Source organism: Hylaeus anthracinus, unplaced genomic scaffold (assembly GCF_026225885.1).
Source record: "Hylaeus anthracinus isolate JK02 unplaced genomic scaffold, UHH_iyHylAnth1.0_haploid 5, whole genome shotgun sequence".
In the NCBI taxonomy this organism is placed as follows: Eukaryota; Metazoa; Arthropoda; class Insecta; order Hymenoptera; family Colletidae; genus Hylaeus; species Hylaeus anthracinus.
The window spans coordinates 3,622,586-3,646,419 of NW_026535322.1; the positions used below are offsets into that span (position 1 = coordinate 3,622,586).

The 23,834-nt window shown below is 47.9% G+C and overlaps 2 protein-coding genes across 2 annotated transcripts in view; one reads left to right on the forward strand and one right to left on the reverse strand.

Annotated features, from left to right (window-relative positions):
• Window positions 1–23,834, reverse strand: part of LOC128895323 (histone-lysine N-methyltransferase Suv4-20-like) — a 101,816-nt gene that overhangs the window by 50,212 nt on the left and 27,770 nt on the right. The window contains exon 2 of the mRNA XM_054157825.1: window positions 17,951–18,225. Coding sequence (XP_054013800.1) covers window positions 17,951–18,225 — 275 coding nt within the window. The remainder of the gene's footprint in view (window positions 1–17,950; window positions 18,226–23,834) is intronic.
• LOC128895325 (protein lifeguard 2) overlaps window positions 22,411–23,834 on the forward strand; it is an 84,905-nt gene continuing 83,481 nt past the window's right edge. Inside the window, exon 1 of the mRNA XM_054157830.1 lies at window positions 22,411–22,417. The gene's annotated coding sequence lies outside the window, so the exon portion shown is untranslated. The remainder of the gene's footprint in view (window positions 22,418–23,834) is intronic.

A 23,834-nucleotide genomic window follows, 5' to 3' on the forward strand; every position in this document is an offset into this window, starting at 1 on the left:
TCAAGATCCCAGGAGAACTTGTTCCTTAATCCTTTCATTCACTTTGAGCAGAATTTGTCATCGATTCGGGATTCGAACCTGGACCTCCCATTCCTCTCGCAACTGCTCTATCCACCCGCCAACGTCTGTGTCCGTCAACGCGTTTAAAATACGCGTGGAGTTTGATCTCCTCAACTGTCGCCGTGGCTCTCGGTAAATCCTTCCCCAGGTGCTCCGAAGCGTTTCGATTTACGTTTCCTGCATCTTACGTAGCCGGTGTCGGTAGCAAATGGTGCCAATCGGTCCGATGGATCGACGCCACGAGCCGAACATTTCCCGCCCGTGCCATATACAGACACCTATTCTTAGACGAAATCGGTGCAACACCTACGTCAATCAGACGGCTTCGGTGTCACCGTGACAGGAATAAAATCACGGCGTTCGTCGCTCTAGAAATAAATACGTCTAGACGTCCAACTTTCACTTGGCTGTCATTAACAGGCCAACCTTCCGCAGTGAGGATTTCAAGAACGCTTCTTGGTTGATTGCTTTCGATGACGAGCGTTCCAAACGAGGAGTTGTGGTGCTCTCCTAGTGGCACAGGAGGCATTGAAAGTTTGATATTCGAAGATTCACAGATTTGTAGATGACAATCTAGAGACAATCCTGTAAGGTCTGTTAGGTACTGAAAGATCAAAGAGGTCTTGGTAGACTTGCATAAACCTTCACCTTGGTTTACGTTCTCAGACCTCTAGACTCACAGTTTGCTAGAGCTAACCCCAAGCGAAGACGAACGAACTCCGACCTACCATCTCCATACAGGGATCGCGATGGTACGAGCAGGATTCCATCAGAAGAAAAACCACGAAACCGACCAAACAAGAGGAATCGATTACCCGAATTAACTTAACCAAAGCTCTAAAAGCCAAATCCTGTAGGGAACCCCGCCAAACCTCCACCTCGAATTAATCTACACACATTGTCGAGCATCCTAATCTAGCCCCTGGACACGTTTCCTCTAAAGTTGCCTGCGCGAGTCGTGTTCCGTTGATTGTCGCGTATCTGCTCCGTACGCGGTGCTCCGTTTCCTGCGGTCCGCGACCAGGAAACCAAACGCGAAACGGGAAACGTCTATTTAAAAGCGGAAGGCGATCGGGGCACTTTGCTTTGGCGACGAACGGGCTTAATCCGGCGTGCATACGCCGCGATGCGACGGTTGGACGATCGATAAACGCGTCCGTTGGAAGAAAAGTCGAGAAAGTAGCGGAACGGGAGGCGGAAGGACCGCAGACGCGGTCTGCGGTCTGCTTCGACCGCGCCAGCCTTCTCACGGCTACGCAACACTCGCTGTCGTGTATTTCGACCGCGCGAAAATTCCGGTTAACTTCCCGTTCTCTTTGTCCCTTTGGTAAAACGGTCGTAAAAGACTCCTCAATTTGGTTGTCTAAGTTTTTTGATTTACTTCGCAAAGAAATAATTGAGATATCGCATCTAATTTTTCTCGAGCGAGAACTTGCTATAGAAAACAGCTGATATCTCGAAGATTTCGATATCGCGATATAGCGAAGAAATAAAATGGTAATAAGGTCGCGGAGTAGCAGGATGTGGCTAGCGTGTCGCACTTGAACCTTACGAGGTTGTATACCGCTCAATTTCACCAACAAAGGAAACCGTGACTGATTTATTCGCCTCGAGGGTTTCCGGTCGCGTCGTTTTGTCAGGAACCGGAAAGAATCACCGCGAAGAAGGTGAAAGCATTGTGTGCAAACAAATTTTATTTTAAGGGGTTCATTACGACGCTCCTCATAAATATTGATACGTACCGTCGATTTCGGGATTGGAACCGGGGAAAAAACACGCGCAAAATAACACAACTCACCGTAACAGAAACCAAACGAATAATCAGAAACTCGACGAGGTTCGAGTGATTTCGTAAATGAACAAATCGTAAAAGTTGGACAATTTTTACAAGACCCGACCCTTAATGTAAATTTCACATCGAAATATAATCGAAGAAACACCTGGTACTAACCGACCTAATCTCGATTAAAACCCCGCAACGGTGGAATCACGCCCGTATCACGGGGCTTAACCCATATATCGGCGTAACCTTAACAACGTGAACGATGATCGATCATCGAGGGTGGCGGGAATTAGGTTATTCGGCCATTGCCGGGCGAGACGAGAGACGTGGAACGAGCCGACACATCGACCCTCGTAATCGGCGAGCGGAGTGAATTTTTCAGCCCTCTATAAAAGATTCGTCGAGTCCTCCGCGCCAACGGATATATGCATACGCATATACACGTATGTATATAGAAATACACGCGATATATAAACGTGTGCGCGCGTACCTCAGCGTTCGAAACGGGCGTGGTTTCGGCCGGAACTCGGCCAGACGAGACCGCGATTCGCTGGGCCCCGTCCGACGGAAATTTACTGCTCCGCTCCGGGACTAAAAGCCGCGATAAGCGATACGAGGAGACGGCCTGCGGAGATTACGCGCGTTAAGAATTCAGGCGTGTCGGCCCGCGCGGCCCGGCCGACGCTAACGCAGGTTTATTTAATCGCGAACACCACTTTCGGTTGCGACTTATCGATTTTAGGCGGGAATTACGGACACGAAACATCCGACGGACATGATTGTCGCGACGGAATCGGGGATGGTCGGATAGGTGATAAGTAGACAGGGACGAATCTCGGGGACGCGAGTATTCAGGAATATATAGAATAACGATATTCGCGTAGAAATTGAATATCGAATAGAGACCTCGATTCGAGGTGATCAAGACACGTTTAAACGATCTCTCCAACCGATGCCGACATCTGCGAATGACGAATATTTCTGGATATCCGCGGCTGGTTCTGCAGCGTCCCGATCGTGCGATTTACACGCGCGCGTCGACGAAGGTTATTCTCGCTCGTTCGTACGACGACTCTTGTAAATTTGAAACGATCAGTAACGCGACAGCGGCACAAAGAAACGAGTAAAAAAGAAGATCGATCGTGGCATAGAGCTCGGATCGAACGACCTTGATCGTTCAACGAGCAATCGTCTCCAAGAGTAGATCTCTGCTACCGCTTATGTAAACTGATTAATAACGAACCGGTGGCCGGTCGATAAGGCTTCTAATAGTACAAGTTCCCCTTTATCGCGGCTCAACGAAGGCGTGTTACGATCGAGGAGAAGGAGGGAGGGAGGGGGGGGGGGGGAGAGGACTGTCACGATGATAGAAACGACGGACGTCGTGGCGAGGTTCTAAAAACTAGTTTGCATAAATGGCTAGCTCCGATTAGATAGCGAATTACGTGGACGTGTTTGTCGAAGCCTGACCTTATCTGACACTCTGGCATCCGTTCGCTCTACGCCCCGTATTTCTTTCTCTCGACGGGTAAAAACGACGTCTCCGACGGCCCCATCATCGCCGAGTTATTTCAATTTTATGCGCCCTCCGAGGATTTTCGTAACGGTCCCTCCACGACACCGACTTCTTCTTCGCTTTGCCTCGAATTTATTACAATAAAGGATCTTGCCCTGCACACGCTAGACAATGTTTCAATTTTCTGTGACTAATCGAACAGAGATCACGTTTGGATATATCTAATCCATCCATCTAATCTTCGCTCCAAATGGAATTGTTTTCAAGCTTAAGTTAGTACACCTTCAAAATGACTATCTAATCAAATATCTTCACGTTCGTGTAGTTCACGCTAATTATCGTTTTACGGTCGAATAAATATAATAATGCGGCCAGGACCGATGCCTCGAGTTCGATCCGCGATGAACATTTCAACGGCGGACGTACGGATCGACGGCGGCAAAAAACGTCCGGCCGCCGACACAATCGATCGGAGAAAACCCGTCTCTCGCAGGGAAGCGTCGGCTCGGATTAAGACACGTCCGTTGGCGTTCCCTCGCGTCGCCCTTGCCGCGAAAGAAACCCGTAGCCGCGCGAATTCCACGAAGATCCCCGAGAAATCCACCGTCTGCCCCACGAAGAAAGGGGAGAGAGATCCGACCGGTGCTGACAAAGGAACGCGCGTCGCCCCCACGATCGTCTTATCGGTCGCTCGTTATCGAGATTCACGGTGGAGTCCATGACGAAAAAATCCGAAGAAACCCTTCGAGGCGGCTGGAGCTTTTCCTCGCCTACGACGATCGGAGGGATAATCGTGGACACGTGTAGCTCGGTTGCGCATTAGGACGCCGCGCGAGTTTCGTTGCTCAGGGCGAGGAAACCATTTACTCTTGATATTCTGCTCGGAGTCTGATCCCGGAGAAATGATTTTCGCGATGGAAGCTGTGACACGGAGACGTTCGGAGTTACATTTGGATACTCGGGAGGTGACTTAACGAATTTTAAGCAATTTTAGAGGTATTCGAATGATAGCGGTGGAGTTTTTCCAATAGAGGATAACAATAACGATGATGGTGGTGTCTGGTTGGAAAGTGTTGGGAAGGGTTGATACGAAGAAAAGATGAATCTAGAATTTCTAGACTACACAGCTATATCTGCGATAGACTAAACACCTACATCCGAAACCTAGACAATGCATAGACTCGAGTCTTAAGATCTAAAAACGGTTTGGCTGCCATCCGCAGACACTCGCCCTCGAAGAGTAAATAGTGACACGTATATATGATGATTGGACTGCGGATTCGTCTCAAATAAACCTAATAAACCTCGAATACCTTGACCACCCTCGGGAATAGACGGCATCGCTCCCAAGGAATTTCTCCCCTCTTCTTTTCTTTTAGTCGGGTAAAAGTTCGAAACGCGAAGCGACAAAAGTCTCAAAATACAGCGTAACTGGAAGCGTCTAAAATATACGCTGGTGCGTGCGCGCAGCGAGCGGGAATACGAACGCGAAAGGAAACAGAGAGATCGTGTGTATCCAAAGGGTGCGGGGGTGCTCGTCTGTCGTTGGGTCAGGGTCGACGCGCGAGCAGGAAAATCGAGAGGGAAATCTGGCTACCGCCAGTCGATATGTATCGTCCCGACGTAGCCCTAGCCCATATTACACCGCGAGGGATGTTCGCCACGTCCCATTCACGAGCCATTATGAAATATTCCACAGGGGGGCTAATGCCACCCCGTCTCCCGTCAGTCGACCCGTGTACGTGACCAGATCACGCATAAAAAAGAAGGAGAGAGTAGCGGTAAAAAAAAAAAAAGAAAAAAATAGAAAGCGAGAGAAATTTTCAACGTCGTACAGCACTCAGAGATTCCAACCCCTCGTAAACTAGAGAGATCGTCGATTCGGGATCTTCTCAAGGGGAATACAAAATTTTATACACTTGGCTGAATCGTTCTCGGCTTATCGCATTCCACGATTTTTACAGCGCGAAGGAAGATACAGCGAGGAAGACGTAAAAGACTTTGCATTTACGCGAGCCATAAGCAGACGAATGAGAGATAACAACCGAACCGTTCGCTCCGAGAACGGTCGTGAGTCTAAAATTGCTGGAAATTGATTGCGCGTACCTCTGCTTTCGGAAAGATTACTTTCAACATCGAACAAATCGGTCAACCATCATCGACAACGTACACTGTCGGCCCCGAGTATCAGGACATCCGCGTGGTTTGACTGTAAAGAAAGTCACGAAATCATTCAGACTTAACTACATTCATATTCGATAAATATTTACAGTTGAACATGTTCTTCATTTCAGCCCAGAAAATAAAGGCAATTAATGTTCGTGTTATAACGTCCTAATAATTATGACCAACAGGGTATCACATAAAAATTTCAATTTACATATTCCACGAGAATATTCTTTCAAGGATATACGTCACTTTCATACTATTTCGATTTCATTAAAGCAACCTGGCTATCCAAGACTACGAACGATAATCACTGTTAATTGCATTCTAATGTGGATTCTTGTTCAGCAATTATTCCGATGAATTCCAATTTAATTCCAGAACTCGGTTCGCGCACACTGAAATCTAAATATCACCGGGGTCCGTGCTCCACATCCACGTAGCATCCCCGAAATGACCGTCGGATCCACCCCCGGCCGCGATTCACACGCGCGAGCCGTGTCGGTTCGATTGCTCCGCGCACACAAGGTAGCACCGCGACCGCATGGGCAGAACCTTCGACAATGGCTCGACAGGAGAGGGTTGGAATCGGTGTACACACCCCCGTCGACGGACATTTCGCTAGTCGATCAGTCGAAAGAGCTACGGGCGTAATTGAATCCGTGCCGCCAGACTTTATTTCGCGCCTCCGAAATTGTCCTTACGCTAGACACGCAATACCCCGCGTTAACCCTAGGAACGAATAATGAGATTCAGCCAAAACTCTGGGTATGAAATTTCGAGTACGATTTACATTTAATCAAGACTTGAACCACGACTTGGCGCGGATAGTGTAGTATAATATGAATCTGCATAAGCATCATCTTAAGTCTAACGATAGTAATTAAGTAAGGGAAAAATAAAAAGAAGACGGGAGGCTCAATTCGATGAACGAAATTTGTTTCATCTCGATGGACATTACCGAAATAAAATTGAAATAAAATTATCATTTTCCAGGTGGAAAAGGGTATGTTATTTCTTAGTCCCTGCAGAGTGCGGATAAAATCAGAGATCTCCGTTCTATTGCGACGTTGTCCCAGAAGAAGAGGACACGAAGAGAAACCGAATCCGTTTCTATGGGCGCGATATCGTCGGACGTTTCCGCTTTAAGCGCGACCCAGACAGCCGTTCCTGGTCCAAAAAACCACCCTCGAGTCCTGGCGACCCTCCTGCCGCCGTCAGACTCGCCCGCAACGCTTCCCCGCGTCCCGGTGTCTGGTCCTGGCTCGCTTGAATACGACCACGACGAGGGATGAAACGAACGGGGGACCGAGGAAGACACCGCCTCGGGGGCAGTTTTATTTAAATCGGACTCGGAGAGAAAATGTGGTCTCCGGAGGTCTGGCGAAGCGCGGTCGGTGTAAGTTGGATCGTATATATTTTTTTTTGCGAATTATTCCACGGAATCACCCGGATTCTAAAATGTCCCCCGCGGTGAAAAACGTCGCGCAACGGTCATTTCTAAGAATCCAGGCGGCAGAAACGAGTAAGGAATTCAACCAGGAGAATCGATTCCCACGACGAAAACTATCATCGACAAATTCCTAAAAGATTCTAACACCAAAAGACAGACCACCCTCTTGCAGGATACATCTTGTCCCCCGACTCTCTTGCTCCTTCGTTCTAGACAATATCAGTTACTCCCAGTTTTGAGAAGCACCCAGTATAGAGCGTCTCCGCAGGGTCTCTGAAGATTTTAAATCAGGATCACCCGGAAGATCCCTGGCGCGTTTTAGCGAGCACGAGACCGTGGATCGCGGCTCTCCGGTGGCTTTGACGATCGGTTGAAAGGGGAACGCGGCGAGGCGGAAAATGCTGATGCCTCGGCGTTGCTGGAATTCGAAATCGATTCGTGAGCCGTCAACGGTGTGCTCGCCCGCGAAGGTACGAGAAACTCGGTTACAGAAGGGAAAAGGACGGTCGGAGGGTTAGCGAGGGGAGGAGGATAGCTTTCGCGCGGGGAGGTCGCCTCTCGGAGGGCCAACGATCGCTTTAACGGGGCCGTGTTTTCCAACGGGGAGCGGTTTTCCAGCGCAACGGAAAGAGTACTTTTACTGCGGTCACGGCCCGGGATGCTATATTCTCGGTGTAAATAGTTGAGAGAATTTTGTGTCTGCGATCCGGGGTCTCGGGAGAACGCAGACTTTCAGAGGCACACCCCGATATCTCGTCTGGGATACCTAGAAAAGGTGTGTAAATAGGGTGCTTGGAGAAAACGGGCTTCGATGGTTCGCAACACGCGTCTTGAATGCTCACTTTTGATAGTTTTACGTTTTTGTATGCTAGGAATCATTGATGTGTCTTTATGATTTATAAATTGGTATACATGTTCTAGGTACTGTAAACCCTGAACACGAGGTGGACCATCGTTTGAAGCAGAAAAAGAGGAGATAGCGCTCTCGAAAATTCTCCAACGTCGACCCCGTTGAACGGCTAGGTAAATCGTGGCTCGTCGATGACCTGGATTCGTGATCGAACGAGTAGGCGCGCGTCGACGGGCGAACAAAGTTTCGACGGACCGGCAGAACGGTAATCCGCTTTCGACAGCTTCAAGGCTACTTAGCAAAAGTCACGCACGTGGATAAGCCGCCGCGAGACACGAGGAGGCGTCTATCGTTGGCTCCAAATAAGAGGATTCGAGCTTATTTACGATTCCCACTGTTCTCGCTCTCTGGGGCCTATCGATACTTTTTCCGAGTTTTTTCGATTCCCGATTCGCGCATAACTTCGCCTCATGGAACATGATCTCTGTATGAAATCTCTCACGAAATCTATAAGAATCGTACGACAAACTGAAAGGAGAACAACTCGAGACGCCACTACCCTCCATGAGAGCACACCTCGTGATCCCATTTTTCCTTGTTTTCCTTTTCCCTGTTTTCCTTGTCGAGAGTTCCCGCTCCTGTCATATCCGAAAGCAAAGATGCAGGCATGCATGCATGCGCGCACACGTCCCGTCTATCTCCCCGTTTTGTTGGCGCGCGAAAGAATCCGAGGAACGAACGGCGTACGATCATCCTCTGTTTTTTATCCGCGTGGGTTCTTTTTATTTCCTCGTTCGATGCGCCGGCTGGCCCGGCCCGTTTGCTTTTGGCAGTCGATGCACCGCACTTGGACGTCGCCCAAGCGTAATAAATTTCAAATCAGGTCATTGCTTCTCTTTGCACTTAGCGCGACGCGACCAGACGCGACCGGACCCGCGACGCCACGCGTCCACTTCGACGGCCAGAGAAGGGGCAAACTTTTGTTCTTAGAAAAAGTACATTTTTACATTAAAAAGATATAATCAAAATACTATATTAATTACTTTTATTCGCACTTTTATTTCCATCTAAGTAGCATTCCATCTAAAATACCGGTTACTCGCAATTTCGATTTAGATAAGAATTTTGCCGATCTCTTGTGGACTCTGCCCATTGGCTCGAACGACACACGTTAACGAGAACCCTTCCAGCTCGTTCTCTTTATCTCTGTCCATCGCGCCCTGACCCCGCATATCCTGTACGCGCGTTTATCAGCCGCTTCACCGGCGACATTATCGTCCAAGGCACGATTGGCGGAACTGACGTGAGAAACGAGACGACGCGGCTCGATTTAAGCGCCACGATTGGCCGTCCCGATGCGCGAAATTGATTTGTCGCCAATAGGTGTTGATGGGTTAACTCCCGCTATAATTCAATTCCTCCTTTCGCTTCTGCAGACTGCCACTCGAAACTTTCAAACATCCTTTAATCTTTTCAATAAATTTTTACTTGTTTCCACTGCAATAAAAAAATGTTCAAATATGGTATATTATAATATTCTAATACTCTCTCACGTGGCTCGCGTCAAGTAACAAATTTTCCCATTAATTTCTAATAATTGGAAAACGATCTTTTCACGTTCAAATTATTGACTGTATCTATTCCAAAGTGCTCGAGCCCTCCTCTCCCCCCACCCCCCTTTCCCCGAGCCAGTTCATTTATCACCGCAACAGTCAACGTACTAATCGAATAAGAAGTATACAAGCGACACGAAATTCGAATCGTAAACAAAAGTCTAATTTTGAACTCGAAGCCGAAGAAACATATTTACGTTTCCATGAAATGTTCCGGAGAACGCGAAAACTCCCGAGGGGCAATCGCGGAGCCTCGCATAAGCGAAAGCTTTGTTTGCGAACGATTCGAAAAACTGGCGAGCGTTTCTGTAATAAGAAAAACATTTGCGCACCGTCTCCGAGATAATTCCTCGATGGGCGAATCGCAGGAAGGAAAAGCGCGAAACGAAAGGTTTGCAAACGTCACGAATGTACCGAGTCAAACACCAGGTGTACGCGAAAACATCGAGAAATGCGAGAACCCTAAGGCTGTCTACGGTTTTTCGCATGCGAATTGTCACGTTCAGCCGTGACAACGATACTCGATACGAAATTGTAATATTTACGAGTATCGTCGATGACTCACGCTAATCTTTTGCAAATACGTGACTTATTTTCACATTTGCGGCGAAGACGTGTTGGATAAAGTACCGTAAGGAGTATTTCATGCATTTATGATGTACGGTAATGTGAAAAACGTACGTTGGATATATTAGGTGTAGACGTTAATTATGTGATTTGCTTGTTTCTCATTTTGTCACGTTAAAGTGCCATGTGCCAAGTGTACATGTATACACGTAACCGAAGTCTCAACCTGATGGCCATTATAATATGTCTGTACGAACTTTCCTAGCCATCAGATTTTGATTATAATGAATAATAAGCAAAATTTTACGCTAAACCCGTACTGTACCTACGATCAAACATAGCTACAGTCCCTGAGGACGAAATCAGATCGAGAACTTAAAAGGTTGGCACTTTAAATTAGAGTAATAAATGATATTTTTCAATTAATGTTTTACAATCAATATAGTAAAATTGTTATTTCATTTCGCGTGCATTTATTATATTAGTTTTAGATAAAAATGAAGTCCATTTTTTTGATGTAATGATTATGTCGTACCAAGCAATATTAAATAATAAATATTTGAACAAGAGAATCTAACGAATACTGTACAGACTTTATCAATAATTACAGTAAACTTCAAGTACGATATATAAAAGTAATAATAGTAATAAAATTCAGATTTATCTACAATAAGTAGGTCTTTTGTAAAAACTTTGTAAAAAAATCATACTCAGAAAGAACTTACAGTGCGACGCGTCTTGGTGATGTTATGTAATACTTTATCTAACACTCCCGAGCAAAAATTACAAACAAAATGTAAAACATACGCGAGAATACTTTGAATTTTGGAAATCGTTCTTATTGTTTGCCGAGCTATCGCGCAACTGAAAGCAAATTTCGATTAGGGCGTACAACGAGGTCGTATTCGGTCGTTTGAAAACACGTAAACATGGCCTGCCTCAATGACGACTGTAAACATCGGCCCGCTGTTTTTGCCCTCTATCACGCTACAAAGGAAAGATTACAAACTGCCAGATGTCGAGTTTGGTGAAACGTTACACGAAATAACCGTTGATACAATTCAATAATAATTATTTCGAATACTCGAGGTTTCTCTCGCTATTAAGCAGTAAAGAATATTTATGCGTTACTCGACATCGTTCTACGTTCCATACGACTCGTTTCGAACGTATTCGCTGTACCGTACACTCGTCCTATTTAAATTTGATCTCTCATCGAATTCTCTCATTCGAGTGTCTATTAAACCAAAGAAGACTCGGAAACGAATCAACCCCAATCGGACACCGCGTCCTGTGAGTTGGACCAACCGAGTGTCGAAGTTGCCTCGTCAGCATCGCCTCGGATTTTTCTCCTCTCACGGCCAGTCGACGGATCGTCGATCACGATTCCGCGATGAAATTTTCCTCCACGGGCAAATTTCTTTTTCGGTCGCGACGTTTCTTGGGAATAATAATACCGGCTGGCTCGCGGAAGGAGACCAAGGCTAGGAGAAAGACGTCAGAACGGAAGAGAGTCACGTACGCGTCGGGTCGTCTCACCTTCTTCGAGGAAACGCTACAACGTCGTCGCGACAACGCGGCGTCGCGTCTGGCGAACGCGTTTTTACAACGGTTCCCTGAGTCGACGCGTTCCCACTCGCAGAAGTTTCCACGGTTTAAGAGTGGAAAGGAATGGGATGAAGGGAGATGAAATAAGAGGGAGGTGAGGAGGGAGGAGAGGGGGTGGGTGGATGGGAGGGAACGGTCCTAGGCAGCTCCGTTGTGTCGCAGGCGTTTCCTTCCGCCTGGACGCACCCTGGAGCACCCATCTGTCCTGTCCTCCTCCGTCGTCGCGGCTTCTACGTCTTTTCCAACCCCTCGAACTCTCACCGACCCCTTTTGTCCCGACCCGTTCAACGATAAGATTTTCTTACGGAGTTTTTCCGCCTCGTCCTTTTCAATGGCTCTCGCATCCATCCGCGAAATACACCTCCGTCGTCTCCATTCTGTCCGCTGCAGTTTCTCGAGTGCGCCGGATCTACACGTTTACCTTTTCCACGGCTGTCCGTGGGAATCCCTGGTAACACCCACCTCCCCGTCCCAACTCAGCGGCTGCGTATCGTCGTGAATTGTATCGGGTCTAGCTGGAGGTACGTTCGCTGCGAATCTCATCGCGACGAAGATATCACGGTGACCTGAGAAAAATCTAACTTCGTGGTCGTGTAGAAAGTTTGAAAGCTTTCCCTGTATGGGCGACTCGTCTGCCACTCGAAGGGTTAACCAAATTTCAGAAACCGTGAGGTCCGCCTGATAAAACTTTTTCGAAATAGTTCGATCGAATAACTTCTGGAATTTGTGTTATTCTAGAAAACTCATTAACTCTGCGAGCTTATTCTTCGAGTCGCGCAATATTTTTCTACGCGCGGAAAAATGGGGTTAAAAGGACGAAAGTTCGTCGCGAAAGCGTGGAATAAAAGTCAACAACGCTCGAAAGTTTCATCCTGGTCGAGAAATCGCGAGAAGTAGTTCCGTTTGTCCGCGAGCAGATTTTTCGCGTACCGAAGGAGAAGGGCAGGTAGTAGAAAAACAATCGCGGTTCGCCGGTAACCGAAGACTCCCGCTATAGCGCTAGACATAATATTTACTTCTGCCCACCTGGCTCCCCTCGGTCGGCCACCTACAGCACGGCGGCCATCTTGGATCGGGAAGGTCGGCTGGAAGGTCTAAAGTGCACACGCGCGCATATACAGAGGATTATCGTTAATCGCGGCGAGGTACTGAATCAACAATGTCCCAGCTTCCTTGAAGAATAATTTTGAAGTAGAAGTATAAGTATAGTTATATAGTAGTATAGAGTATAATTTTTAAAAACCTTCCTTCAATTCCTTCCAACATCCCAACTCTCTCAGCCTCGTTCCTAGTTTCCCAAGCGAAACTTCGACGACAGTTCTGTTCACCTTCCCGACACTCCTTCTTTATCATCGGCAGCGTCGTGGTGTCGGACAATCGTTGATTTATTTCGTCGGGACGCGACACCCCCCGCACGCTCGCGCTCTGGTAATTAAATTTGATTTACGAATAAATAATCGATGTACCCTGGCCGTCGCGTGATTAACGAGCAAAATTAATACGCGTTCTTAATTGACCCGATTTAATTTCACGTTACGCGTACACCCCGACAGGCGAGACGGGTCAGACGTCCAGAGAGAATGACGACGGGGGCGAGAGAACTTGAAATGGCTTCCAATTACCCGACTGGTAACGATATCGACGATAAAAAAAGGCGTGTCGCGACCGTGTAATGACCGTCCGCGCGATTTTTCTGGCGACGCGATCCTTTTACCAGCGTCGCGTCGCCGTCGATAATCCTCACCCCCTAACGCCATTTAGCTCCGTAATCTATGCGCGCCGTTGCCCGACTCGCTGGACTGGTTTCACGCTCGCGGACTATGGTCGTTTCCAACTATTTTCGACGGTCGGACGCCAGCCTCCGCATTGGACAGGCCTTGTATCTTCTTGTATGGTGAGGATCCTACCCCATTTTATGTGTCTATTTATTATGAAAGGAAGTTAATACATACTGGACTATGGACTTGTACGAGGTATAAGGTTTATTATACGCGTAGCAGTCGTTAAACCAAGCCTCAAAAAATCATTAACGTATGTTCTATCTTCAAACAAATCTAATCATAGGAATCCTCCAAAATAAAAGGAAAATCGAACGAAGCCTGCGGAGGAGACTTTCCTACATAGTAAGTCCAAGCATGAAGAATTAAGCCTCTTCATCCTTCCCAGATTCCGACTACTTCAGACTACTTTCTAACTCAAACCAAGCAAAGTCTCCCAAAGACAAACGCAAGCGGATTTTTCTACCCAGGGTGCATCCTAAATTTCCCAAATAATTATACCTGCAACTCTTCTTCACGGCGAGTCGAGATTTACACGCGAACTTGCCAACCAGCAGCGCAAACAAATCGCTTTTCACGGTGGCGTGGTACACCGCGGAGAGAAACCACGACGCAGGATCGCGAGGAAGGAGCCGAAGGAGGACGAGGACGCTATAGGTATCCAGGATTCCGTCGTGGAACGTTAGCCTCCTACGAAATCCGACCTTTCACTTCCACGTGTCGAGCATCTTCTCGTGGGGAGGACGAGGAGCGCGTGCACCGCTGGAAATAAGAGAACCGCGCCACTGGATCGCTGCTGGATTCGCGTCACGTGCCAGACGAACGCTCGAAAATTCCATTTTCCACGTACACGGGAACGGGTATCGATGCCCGGGGTACGTGAACGCACACCATCGACCGGTCGATAGGCCTTCGAGCAGGAGTCTCTGGCGAGGCTACGCGACGTGAACGTGTTTGCCTCGGATGAGTGGGCTGTTGCTGGATACTTGTTGTTTCGATCAGATTTTCTCCTAGCACCATGTATCTTTTCTGAATTTTGCGACTTCAAAACTCCTACTTGTATATGAGGTTTGGTACGAATAAGGACACTAGCCAAACTTTGATTAATAACTCGTTAGATTTAGACCATCGTGTACGCGACAACAAAAAATATACATGATGAATCGAGTAACCTCCTCCTTTTCAAAGTCGGTTAAAAATAAGGATGCAATTCGGCTCGACAACTTTGAAAATAGCCTCGAGAGGACGCTGTAACCATAGGGTTGAGGCTAGATGAAGAGACTTAACACTAGTGTGTTACCCGGATGTCAGGCGTCGTTCGACACTGCTTGAAGGCAGTAAAACTCCACAAGAACGCCAACCCTGCCAGAGTACGAACCTTTCAAAAGACAAGCTGCTCATCAACTTCCAATGAAACTGGAAATAATAATATCGAAACGATGCAACTGCAATTTCCTCCTCTCGCTTTTCCCTGGATAGACAGGAAAATGTACACTGCCAAAGGAAAAGTCTTTGAGCGTCCAGTCGGCTCGACTTCTGGAATGTCAAGGTTCTTTTTATTCAGCGAAAGCAAGAGCGAACGCGCGTCTCTGTGTACCCACCGAACGAGTTGCTCTATCCGTTGACATTTCTGGACGCCGAGTCACTTTCGTTGCACGAAAGTGGCGTAATAAAGCGTTCTTCTTTTGGAACGAAGTACGAGGGAGTGCAACGAACCCCAACAGCACTCGAATACCGACGCAAACCTCGGTTGGGGAATCGCGCGATGGGGAACGGGGTCGATTCCTTGCGTACAACTGGAGGACATCGTCTTATTTTGCTGCCAGTGCCGCGGACCGGGAGATACTGTTATGTACTCGCCCTAATCCGCGGACTCTCATCTAAGCTGTGTCATCCAGACTCTGCGTCACCCGTTCTTGTAAACACTGTGTCATCCAAGACACTACAAACTTTGCGTCAGCTTATCCTCGAACGAAACCCCCCTCTGAACTTTGTTACATCCATTCCTACTGCGATTTTCTTTGGGGTCGTGGATCATTCGAGGACTACTGTAGGTTGTACGTTGGTTGAAAGGCTCCTCAAATTGAAATTAAAAGCTGAATACGTTGTAACACCTCGGGTGTCGAGATTATTACTCCCAGGCCATTCCTTTGTGTATACTTTCGGTAACGCGAGGAGTAGCAAAGGGTAACGAGCTCAAGAATGAATTTCAGCGCACATACACGTTGTCCAATTAACTAAGCATCCTAGTTCACGATATTCGTGTAATAAATGGGCGAGGTGTTTGTGGCCCTAGCAATACTTAATTTCCGCGGCACAAGAGATAACGTTGGTTCGGAAACTTGGAATTCGTCGGGTTCCGCCGAAGTCTGCAGGTCCGCCACCCTTACACCCTCCGTTTCGCCGGGCCACCCCTTTCGTCGGCGACGCGGACCATTGTTGTTCTAGATTGCATTGCAAATTAGATCACGGACAGCCGTCACCCTTCTACCCTCTCTCGTCCCCGGCTGCTCAAGTTGCAATATCGCTGCCTGGGTAGTTGTTGGTTTTCGAGCTGTGCGCTCGTCGTAAACCACCTTCCACCCCTTTCTGCCTGTGATTCAGGCTAGCATCCCCCTCACTCGCGGGCTTCTTGCGGAACCGCGTCGCAAAAGCGTTGTACGCGAGTCGAGCGGGTGGGTGGAGGGAAGAAAGTAAATTGTTTTTCCCTGAAAGTGAATTACCGTGGCAGGTCGTTGCCGCGCTACCCCTGGATAATTGTCGGATTGCTCGAGTCGAGGAGAAAGAGGGAGAATTTCAAGGAAACCGAAGGTTGCTGTGTCGATAGGAGAAATAGAAACGATTGATTCCCTTTTAGATTGAAATATAAAGTCAAGATCAAGGCCTTCGAAGCGAATGACCCAATGTTTTCGATACTTGGGGTTTTTTTGACATCCAGAAAAGAGTGAAAGATACTCGCGCGTCATTTATGTGCGTCTTTTCCACGTACGCGTTACGTTGTATGCGATCAAATCCGCAACGACACGATTCGCGTGCAGACTGTGAATCCGTCGACTAATTTCTATTTACGCGATGGATTCGCGCATAAGCGGCCAGGGGAAACGGATCGATACCGTCTGCGACGCTATCCTCGGCGGCGAACAATACGTCCCCGGTGTTCCGGAAGTCCGACGTCAGGGCCATAAGCACGTCGTAGCGCGAGACAAATCGAATCAGGGACATTCCCACTCCTCTCTATCCGTTCGTCTTTCCGTTTCTCCGGGTTTCCTCGTGTCTGGGCGACGGTGATGTTATCAGGTCTTGTCGCGTCCGCTGGAAATAAATCTTTTGTGGAAGGCGACGGAGAAGGATCTTCGTCTTCTTCGCCTACAGCCACGTGAAGGATCCTCGGAGGTGAAAGAAAAGTCCACGGCGGGAAAAGTCGAGGACGCGCGCGGAAGAAATTGAGAATTACTCGTGGATTATTATTCGAGGAAGTTCATTCTTTTGCTAAACGTTTTGGAACTCGTAATGATTGGGGTGTTTTGACTTTATGTTACGAGTTTGCATTCCTACTGGACAGAAACAGGTTTTTGCTATATTTGATACGGTCTCTGTTCGACACCTGAGCGATGTATTCATTGCACGGTGCAATGACCTGTACACGTGTGTAATATAGCGAACGCTTCTATGGGCTTGGCTAAACGATGGTTTGGAATGAATAATTATTTACCCATAGATTTCAAGAGACACTAAAAATGATCAAATAAGAAGAACAAAATTCACCCACCAAACTCGAATCCTATAAAGTGTCTCGTCTACCTCTACCTCCCCGCCACCCCCAATCGAATAGCAGCCAACGTTGACAGTCGGGGGAACAATGAAGACAGCACCCATTTCACAGGGGCGCTAGAAAGACTGGGGAAAAGAATGAGGAAAGCTCGCGAGATAGCTGGATGAGCACGAGTCGAAAAGGAGGAAGAAGAGAAAGAAACGTGGGCGCGAGATCACGGTTTGATTTCCCAGACGGGGCCAGGGAGGGAAACATGTGGGTTAGATAGACCCAGCTGCGCTACCATCCAGGCCGAGATTAGATATCAGCTGCTTTTTTTCCAGACAGCCTTCGACGTTCCACGAATCGCGTAATAATCTCGTCGAAGGTCGACGACGTCGCGGCTACCTCCGTCGGATGGGAAATCGCGTTTCCTCCACGACCACCCGCCTCCTCTCCGCTCCGCGGGTGTCTCTAACGTCCGTTCGAATAACGTGATCGTGCACGCTATCAGGAGTCACGAGTCGCGTTAGGTATGCGAGGGAGTAGCGAGAAGGAACGCGGAAATCGCTGACGACGGATTCCTGCGATGTTATTAGGTTGTTCCTCGAGGTTCTTTCGTGGCAGTCTTCTAGGTCCGCTACACGGCGTTTGTTCTCGAATAGAGTGATCTAGTTTCTTCCAAAACATCTCGAAGAGTGGGAAAAGATACTTGGGGAGACGAGATGCTGGAGTGGATTGAGAAAGGTAACAAGGTCGAGGATGCTATTGCAAGGGTTAAGCATGTTGTGTTATTAAGACTCACCGGTGTGCCAGGATGACGATGGTGATCCTGCAGCAGTAGACGACGTTGATGCGACGCCGGCAGTTCCTCGCGATGATGATGATGATGATGATGATGATGGTGGTGGTGGTGACGATGATGATGGTGCCGATGGTGATGCAGAATCGAGGCGGAAGCTGGCTCGTGCAGTAGCAGCCGACGATGATGAAGATGATGCGATACCGTCGCCAGGACACCCACCAGTGCTCCGACTACCAGGACGAGCACCACTGACACTATGTAGCTGCTTGCGCTCACTGCAATACAAATATCAAACGGTAAGGTCAACGTTGAGAAAACCGACGTTAATTCGCTGTAATTGATTTAAAATGACACATACCGCGTAGCTGTATTTTCCTTGGAGGACTTTCAAGTTTGAACTAATCGATCGTCGAATGATGATATAGAAGTCCCTATCTTAAGTGGAATAACAGGTGCCGTGTTATCTTAAAGAAAACTTGGAATATGGACTGAAGAGCCTAAACTAAAGCCTGCTGTCCTTAATATGTCTCTAATTGTCTAAGTATCGATATAAAAAAGAATTGTGTCTCTACAGCAATGCCCTTTTTTTTTTGTTGTAAAGCGAGACTCTATTTGTAATAATTCTGTAGCATCGTACCAATGGATTTCGATAGCAGGAACGCGCAATTTATAAACGTTTCAACGATAGAGTTCTTCTCAGCGAGCACTGCAAAAGTCGCACTTGCACAACCAAGAAACGAATACGCCGACTGGTAATCTGTGTAGCAGTGATAAGTGATAGGCGGTTTTTTTCTTGCGGGGAACGTTCCTTCCCAGACCGTTTCCTGGGGGATCTAGACGTTTCTCGGTAAAATATCGCTCGAGATAACTGTGACTCTAGAGAATGGTATCAGCGCATGTTGAGAGAACGAGGTATACTATAAAGGAGTACGTTTCTACGAATAAAAAAAAAAAAAATATATATATATATAAATGTCGAATTGAGTAACCTCCTCCTTTTTCGAAGTCGGTTAAAAATATGCAAGTGGAAACTGTTCAAATATCGTGTGATTTTCAAGACACAGTTTAAACGCGAATAAAGAGCACGGTACTTTTACAATACAAATAGAAACTGGACGTTTCATGGAAATATAAATTTGCCATCGAGTGGATTAAATTTGAAATTCCAGCTGCAAATGGACGAACTTAGGCGGATGGATAAATTCGAACAGTAACCGCCTCGAGTCGACGCGAGAGACCTTCGGTACGCTTTTCATCGTGGCAGTGTACAAAAGTATTGACTAACTTCCCGCTTCCAGTCAATTTCGTACGTGATGCGTGAAAAAGACTCGAGGCGCGAAGTTCCAGCGCGAGTTTTCCCTCCGACTGGCCCCCTCGCGTCTCTTCCTCATTCAGAGAGTGTACGAGACTGGAAAATTTCTTATAGTCACGCTCGGCGACGCTCGTCCAACGTCTCGAAAACTCGGTGGGAAAATCTACTCGCAATACATGGACGAAAGACCGTGCGTGTTTCGTGCGAGTGGCATACACAGAAGTGTAAGAAAATCGTGTACGACGTGTGAGATATTTACGTGCTATCTGTCATACCTGTGTGATATCCGTGCATTATTTTTGTTCCATGTGTGATATCTGCCTGGCATTCGCGTCACTCCAATAGTCTGATAATAAAGAATCAATTTCTAACACGAATGTTCTCTCGTTACCCAACTACTATCCAAAACGTCAGGATCACGAAGACAACATTTACCAAACAAAGCATACCACCGCCACCTGTGCCTCATGGTTGCAAGGTACAGAACGAAGGGCAAGGTGCAGCTCGGAAAAAGAAAGGGCTAGCAAAAAGAGGCGAACGAGCGTCGCTGGCTCGTAACTTGCCGTGTACTCGAAGAGGTGAGCGCAAGAGTGTGCCTGTGTGCGAGCACGTCGCTGCCCGCTGGAGGACGCGATTGGTGGGACAGGATGAGACACGACCATAAAACCTTATCAACGTTCATCATCGCCGGTTCAACGGTTTGAACCGCTCGTCACCCAGCCGCTCGTTAAACGCTCTACGAGTCGCGACGGTGCACCCCGTAGCCCCAGTGGTCACGCCGAGACGCTAACAGCGACGACGAAAAAAAGAAAGAAAGGAAAGGGAAAAAATAACAGACAGGAAAGGGCGAAAAGAGGTCCCTAACCGTGGCTGAAACTTCTGCGAAACGGTCGCGCACCAGTTGTCCCTTGGACAAAGGACTTCACCGGACCCTGGAAATTCGGTGAGTCTGGCGATGTTTCGATGGTTGGTTCCATCATGGTCTAGCTGAAGATATGGAGAATTCCTGTCCGATAGATTTAGTTTCTGTATTCTACAAAGTTCAGCCGATTTTATTATTGATTTCCGTCTCTCTACCTTCCACGTCCAAAAAGCTTGAAAGCTCCCATCCATGCGCAAAGTATCACCCTCTGATTGTGCAAGCGCTCCAATGCGACTCTCCGACCACTCTTGTCCGTTTACGACATTCCTCGAGCGACAAGTCGCAGCATTAACGTTATTAGCCGCCACGTCCTATCCTGACTTGTTTGAACGTCGAAAGTCCTCGTCCAGCGGCTTTCTTCGAATAAGTTCGAAGGGAACGCAAGGTCGTCCTGGGAAGCTCGTCTCAGCCGACCAGTGCAGGTCGCCAAACGTTCCACGTGTCAATATTTGACGGACCGTTTAGGATGTCTGGCGTCTGAGACGAAGGTCCTTGCACCTTCCAGATCGGTGAGTCAGACCACCGAGAACGAAAAACGGACTCATTTCGGGTCACTCGCGCGCTAATTAAGGCCCTTCCGTTCTTGGTACGACTCGATGTTTGGTTGTAGCAAAGAGCGAAGCGCTAAACATACAGGAGGGATCCAAAGTTGAGGAGGCAACGACACCACCTACTCGACGCCACTTCGCGAGGAAAATTCCCCCATCGATCATCCGAGGAACCCACGTACCGGCCTACGGAACCAGATAGAATCCCTGACCTACTAGATTTCTTCATTACTAACGGGATAGCCAGTTACCAGTCGAGTACACTTAGAGATGAATCAAGATGAATCAAGTTAAAGTTAAGAATCACTTCTCCTCGGAGATCTAGGGAGACTTGACCAGGATAAAGGATGACGTTTCTCTCGATAAAAACAATTGCGTGAGCATGGTTGCCGCCGGGAGTGTCGACAATTTGCGAGGGTCGTTCGCTTCCGTCTTTCAAGGAGGAACGCTTGGCATTCTGGTCAACCGCGCGATCAAAGGCGTGCTCGGTTTTTTCCTTGACCCGACGAGATTTCCCTGAAGAGGTTTCTGGAAGACGGCCTTCGTGACTCCGCGCGAGCCAACTGTTGGTGCTCCGCTGAGGCCGAACGGGCAAGACCCCGATGGTGTGCCGCGTGTAGCAGGATCCGCGGCGCATATTATCCAACGATCCCCGAAAGCGGTATCTCCCTTCTTCGTGTCTTTTTGCTTCTCTTTCTAGCGTTCGACGCGAAAGGAACTCGTCAGGTAGCCGGGGCTTCGGACTCCCTCGCTCCTGGTAAGCTTTCGAGATCCTTCGAGACCCTTCGACACCGGCGACAAGAGGATCACAACCTTCCTCTCTCAATGAGTCAAACAATTTACAAACATTGACAGTAATGGTCTAATTCAGGCTGAGTTTACGTAGCCCTAAAGATAAAACAACGTAAGAATCGGCTGCCAAATATTCGCGGCATGATGGTTAAGAGACACTGGTGTACGTGCCACGGTGGTGCATCAAGAGTGGAAGGGGGAGGACGTCGACTCGTTGCACACGCACTCCGTGGTTATGATCGCCAAAGGAGGAGGAGAAGGTGGAGGTAGAAGTCCGCGGAAGATGCAGCCGATCTCGCGATGCATCTGCCGCCGGTGTCGTTTCGACGGGCCCGTGCCACGCCGATTTACAGTCACCAACCAGACGCGAGCCGAAGGGAGAAGGCGTCGACTGGCCTCTCCTTCGTCCAGTCTGCTGCATTTTCGGCGGACACGTTGCACTCAACCGTGAATATAAAAGGTTTCCTAAGAGTTAAATAAATATACATGTACCCTCTCGACTTTGTCCTAGGATTTCTAATATAAACAGACTGTTTCAATTTGCTTTGATTTAACGAAGACTTTTCTGCGTTTTGTTGAGAAAAAGAAATTGTTGAAATGATAAGTTTCGCTTGATGCAATTGGAGACATCGTTTCTATTGGAACGGCTGTCGCGTGCAGCGGCAGAGATAGCGCCGAACGAGCCCCACGAAAACCGAGCGATCCCACGCTACGAAAATCGGGGCCAATTCCGCGTTCGTTCACCGGCCAATAAAAATTAGAGCGTCGCCTCGTAACCGTTCCAATCGATGGCGGCCGTCGCAACCGAAAATCTATTCAAATTGACCGTCGAAACCGAGCGTATCGACAAAACCGCAGGCTCTGCCAGCGCTCGACGAATCACTGTATCAAAGACACGTGGTTTGTTCCTGAATTCGAAAAACGACCGTGATGCTTTTCAATTTGTTATCGGAGACTATATAAATATTGCAAACGTAGGACCATCCAAAAATTTCATGGATTTATTTGGAGTTAATTACTAAGTACCGCGGTGATCAGAAGCAGTGGAATAATAATACGAGGAACAGTGAATCCCGTGGTTATCCCCACTGCTGACGATCCATGAGTGATATCTAATCTATAGCTAGTTGGATACAGAAAGGCCTGTTATTACATTTCACATGTATATTGCAAGTATATTACACGAGCTTGTCGCAACTCAAGAGCTAGACTCTGCTAACAAGTCGTTAAGAAATTCGTTGTACAGCAATGTTTAGCAATGTGAATTCGGCTCGAGAGTTTTCTAAAATGCGCTGAGAGCTTAAAAAGGTTAAGAACCACTGACGTACACGTAGCCAGTCGTCAGTGTGCGCGCACTTAGCCCGCCGGTGCAGCGGACGCGGTGCATTGTGGTGTAGCGAAGACGAAAGGGGCTGAGGGAGGAAAGAAAGCTGAGGGGACAGGAGGTGGAGGAGGAAGAGGAGGAGGAGGAGGAGGAGGAGGAGGAGGAGGAGGAGGATGGTCGGCGGCGGCGGCGGCGGCGGGCAGAGTGCAAGGGGGGCGGGGGTGCAACGCATGCAGTGCACCAGACAAAAAACGATGAGCTGCGGTGGGGGCCAGACGGGGGGCAAAAACACGCGACGGGCCCCAAACCCAGGCCCCTCCTGCGCTGGAACCGACTCCCTTGCGTATCGAGACTCTACGCGCAACGGGCCAGCGTGGCCCGTGTATATGTGAGCGCGCGTGGATGCACTTTAAGCCCGACCAGCCAGGATCGTATGCACCATGATGCAGCAAGCTCCTCGAGGGTGTTGGATATCGCCGTCACGAACGCGCCATGGAAAATTCCTCCTTCGATTTTTCGACGCTTTTCGATGCCTCGATGTACGATACAAAATCCTTGGACTTCTCAGTGAGAGGAACTTTGAGTTTTAACGTGAACCGATCCTTTTCAAGCGAGTGAAAATTGATGGAATTATTTGTTGGAGCATATAAGTGTATGCACTATAGATACTTCCAAAGAGCATAATGCAATCATCTTGAAGAAAATCTGACCTACTCCAATTATTCTACCCATTCAAACCGTTACTTTTTTTGACATAAAAATTTGTAAAACTTTCCGACTAAAGATTCCAATGCTCCTTCGTGAGATCGTAAGTAATTTCATCAACGTGATTGGCTACCATGACACTGCGGAATATTCGGCTGCACGTGCGCCTCGCTAATGCGAACTTCATGTAGCAAACGAACATCATTCTCGGAATACGCGACGGTACAAGGACGACAATAATTTGTTGTCATTGAGACTGTTACGCAATCCTCGTCACTCCG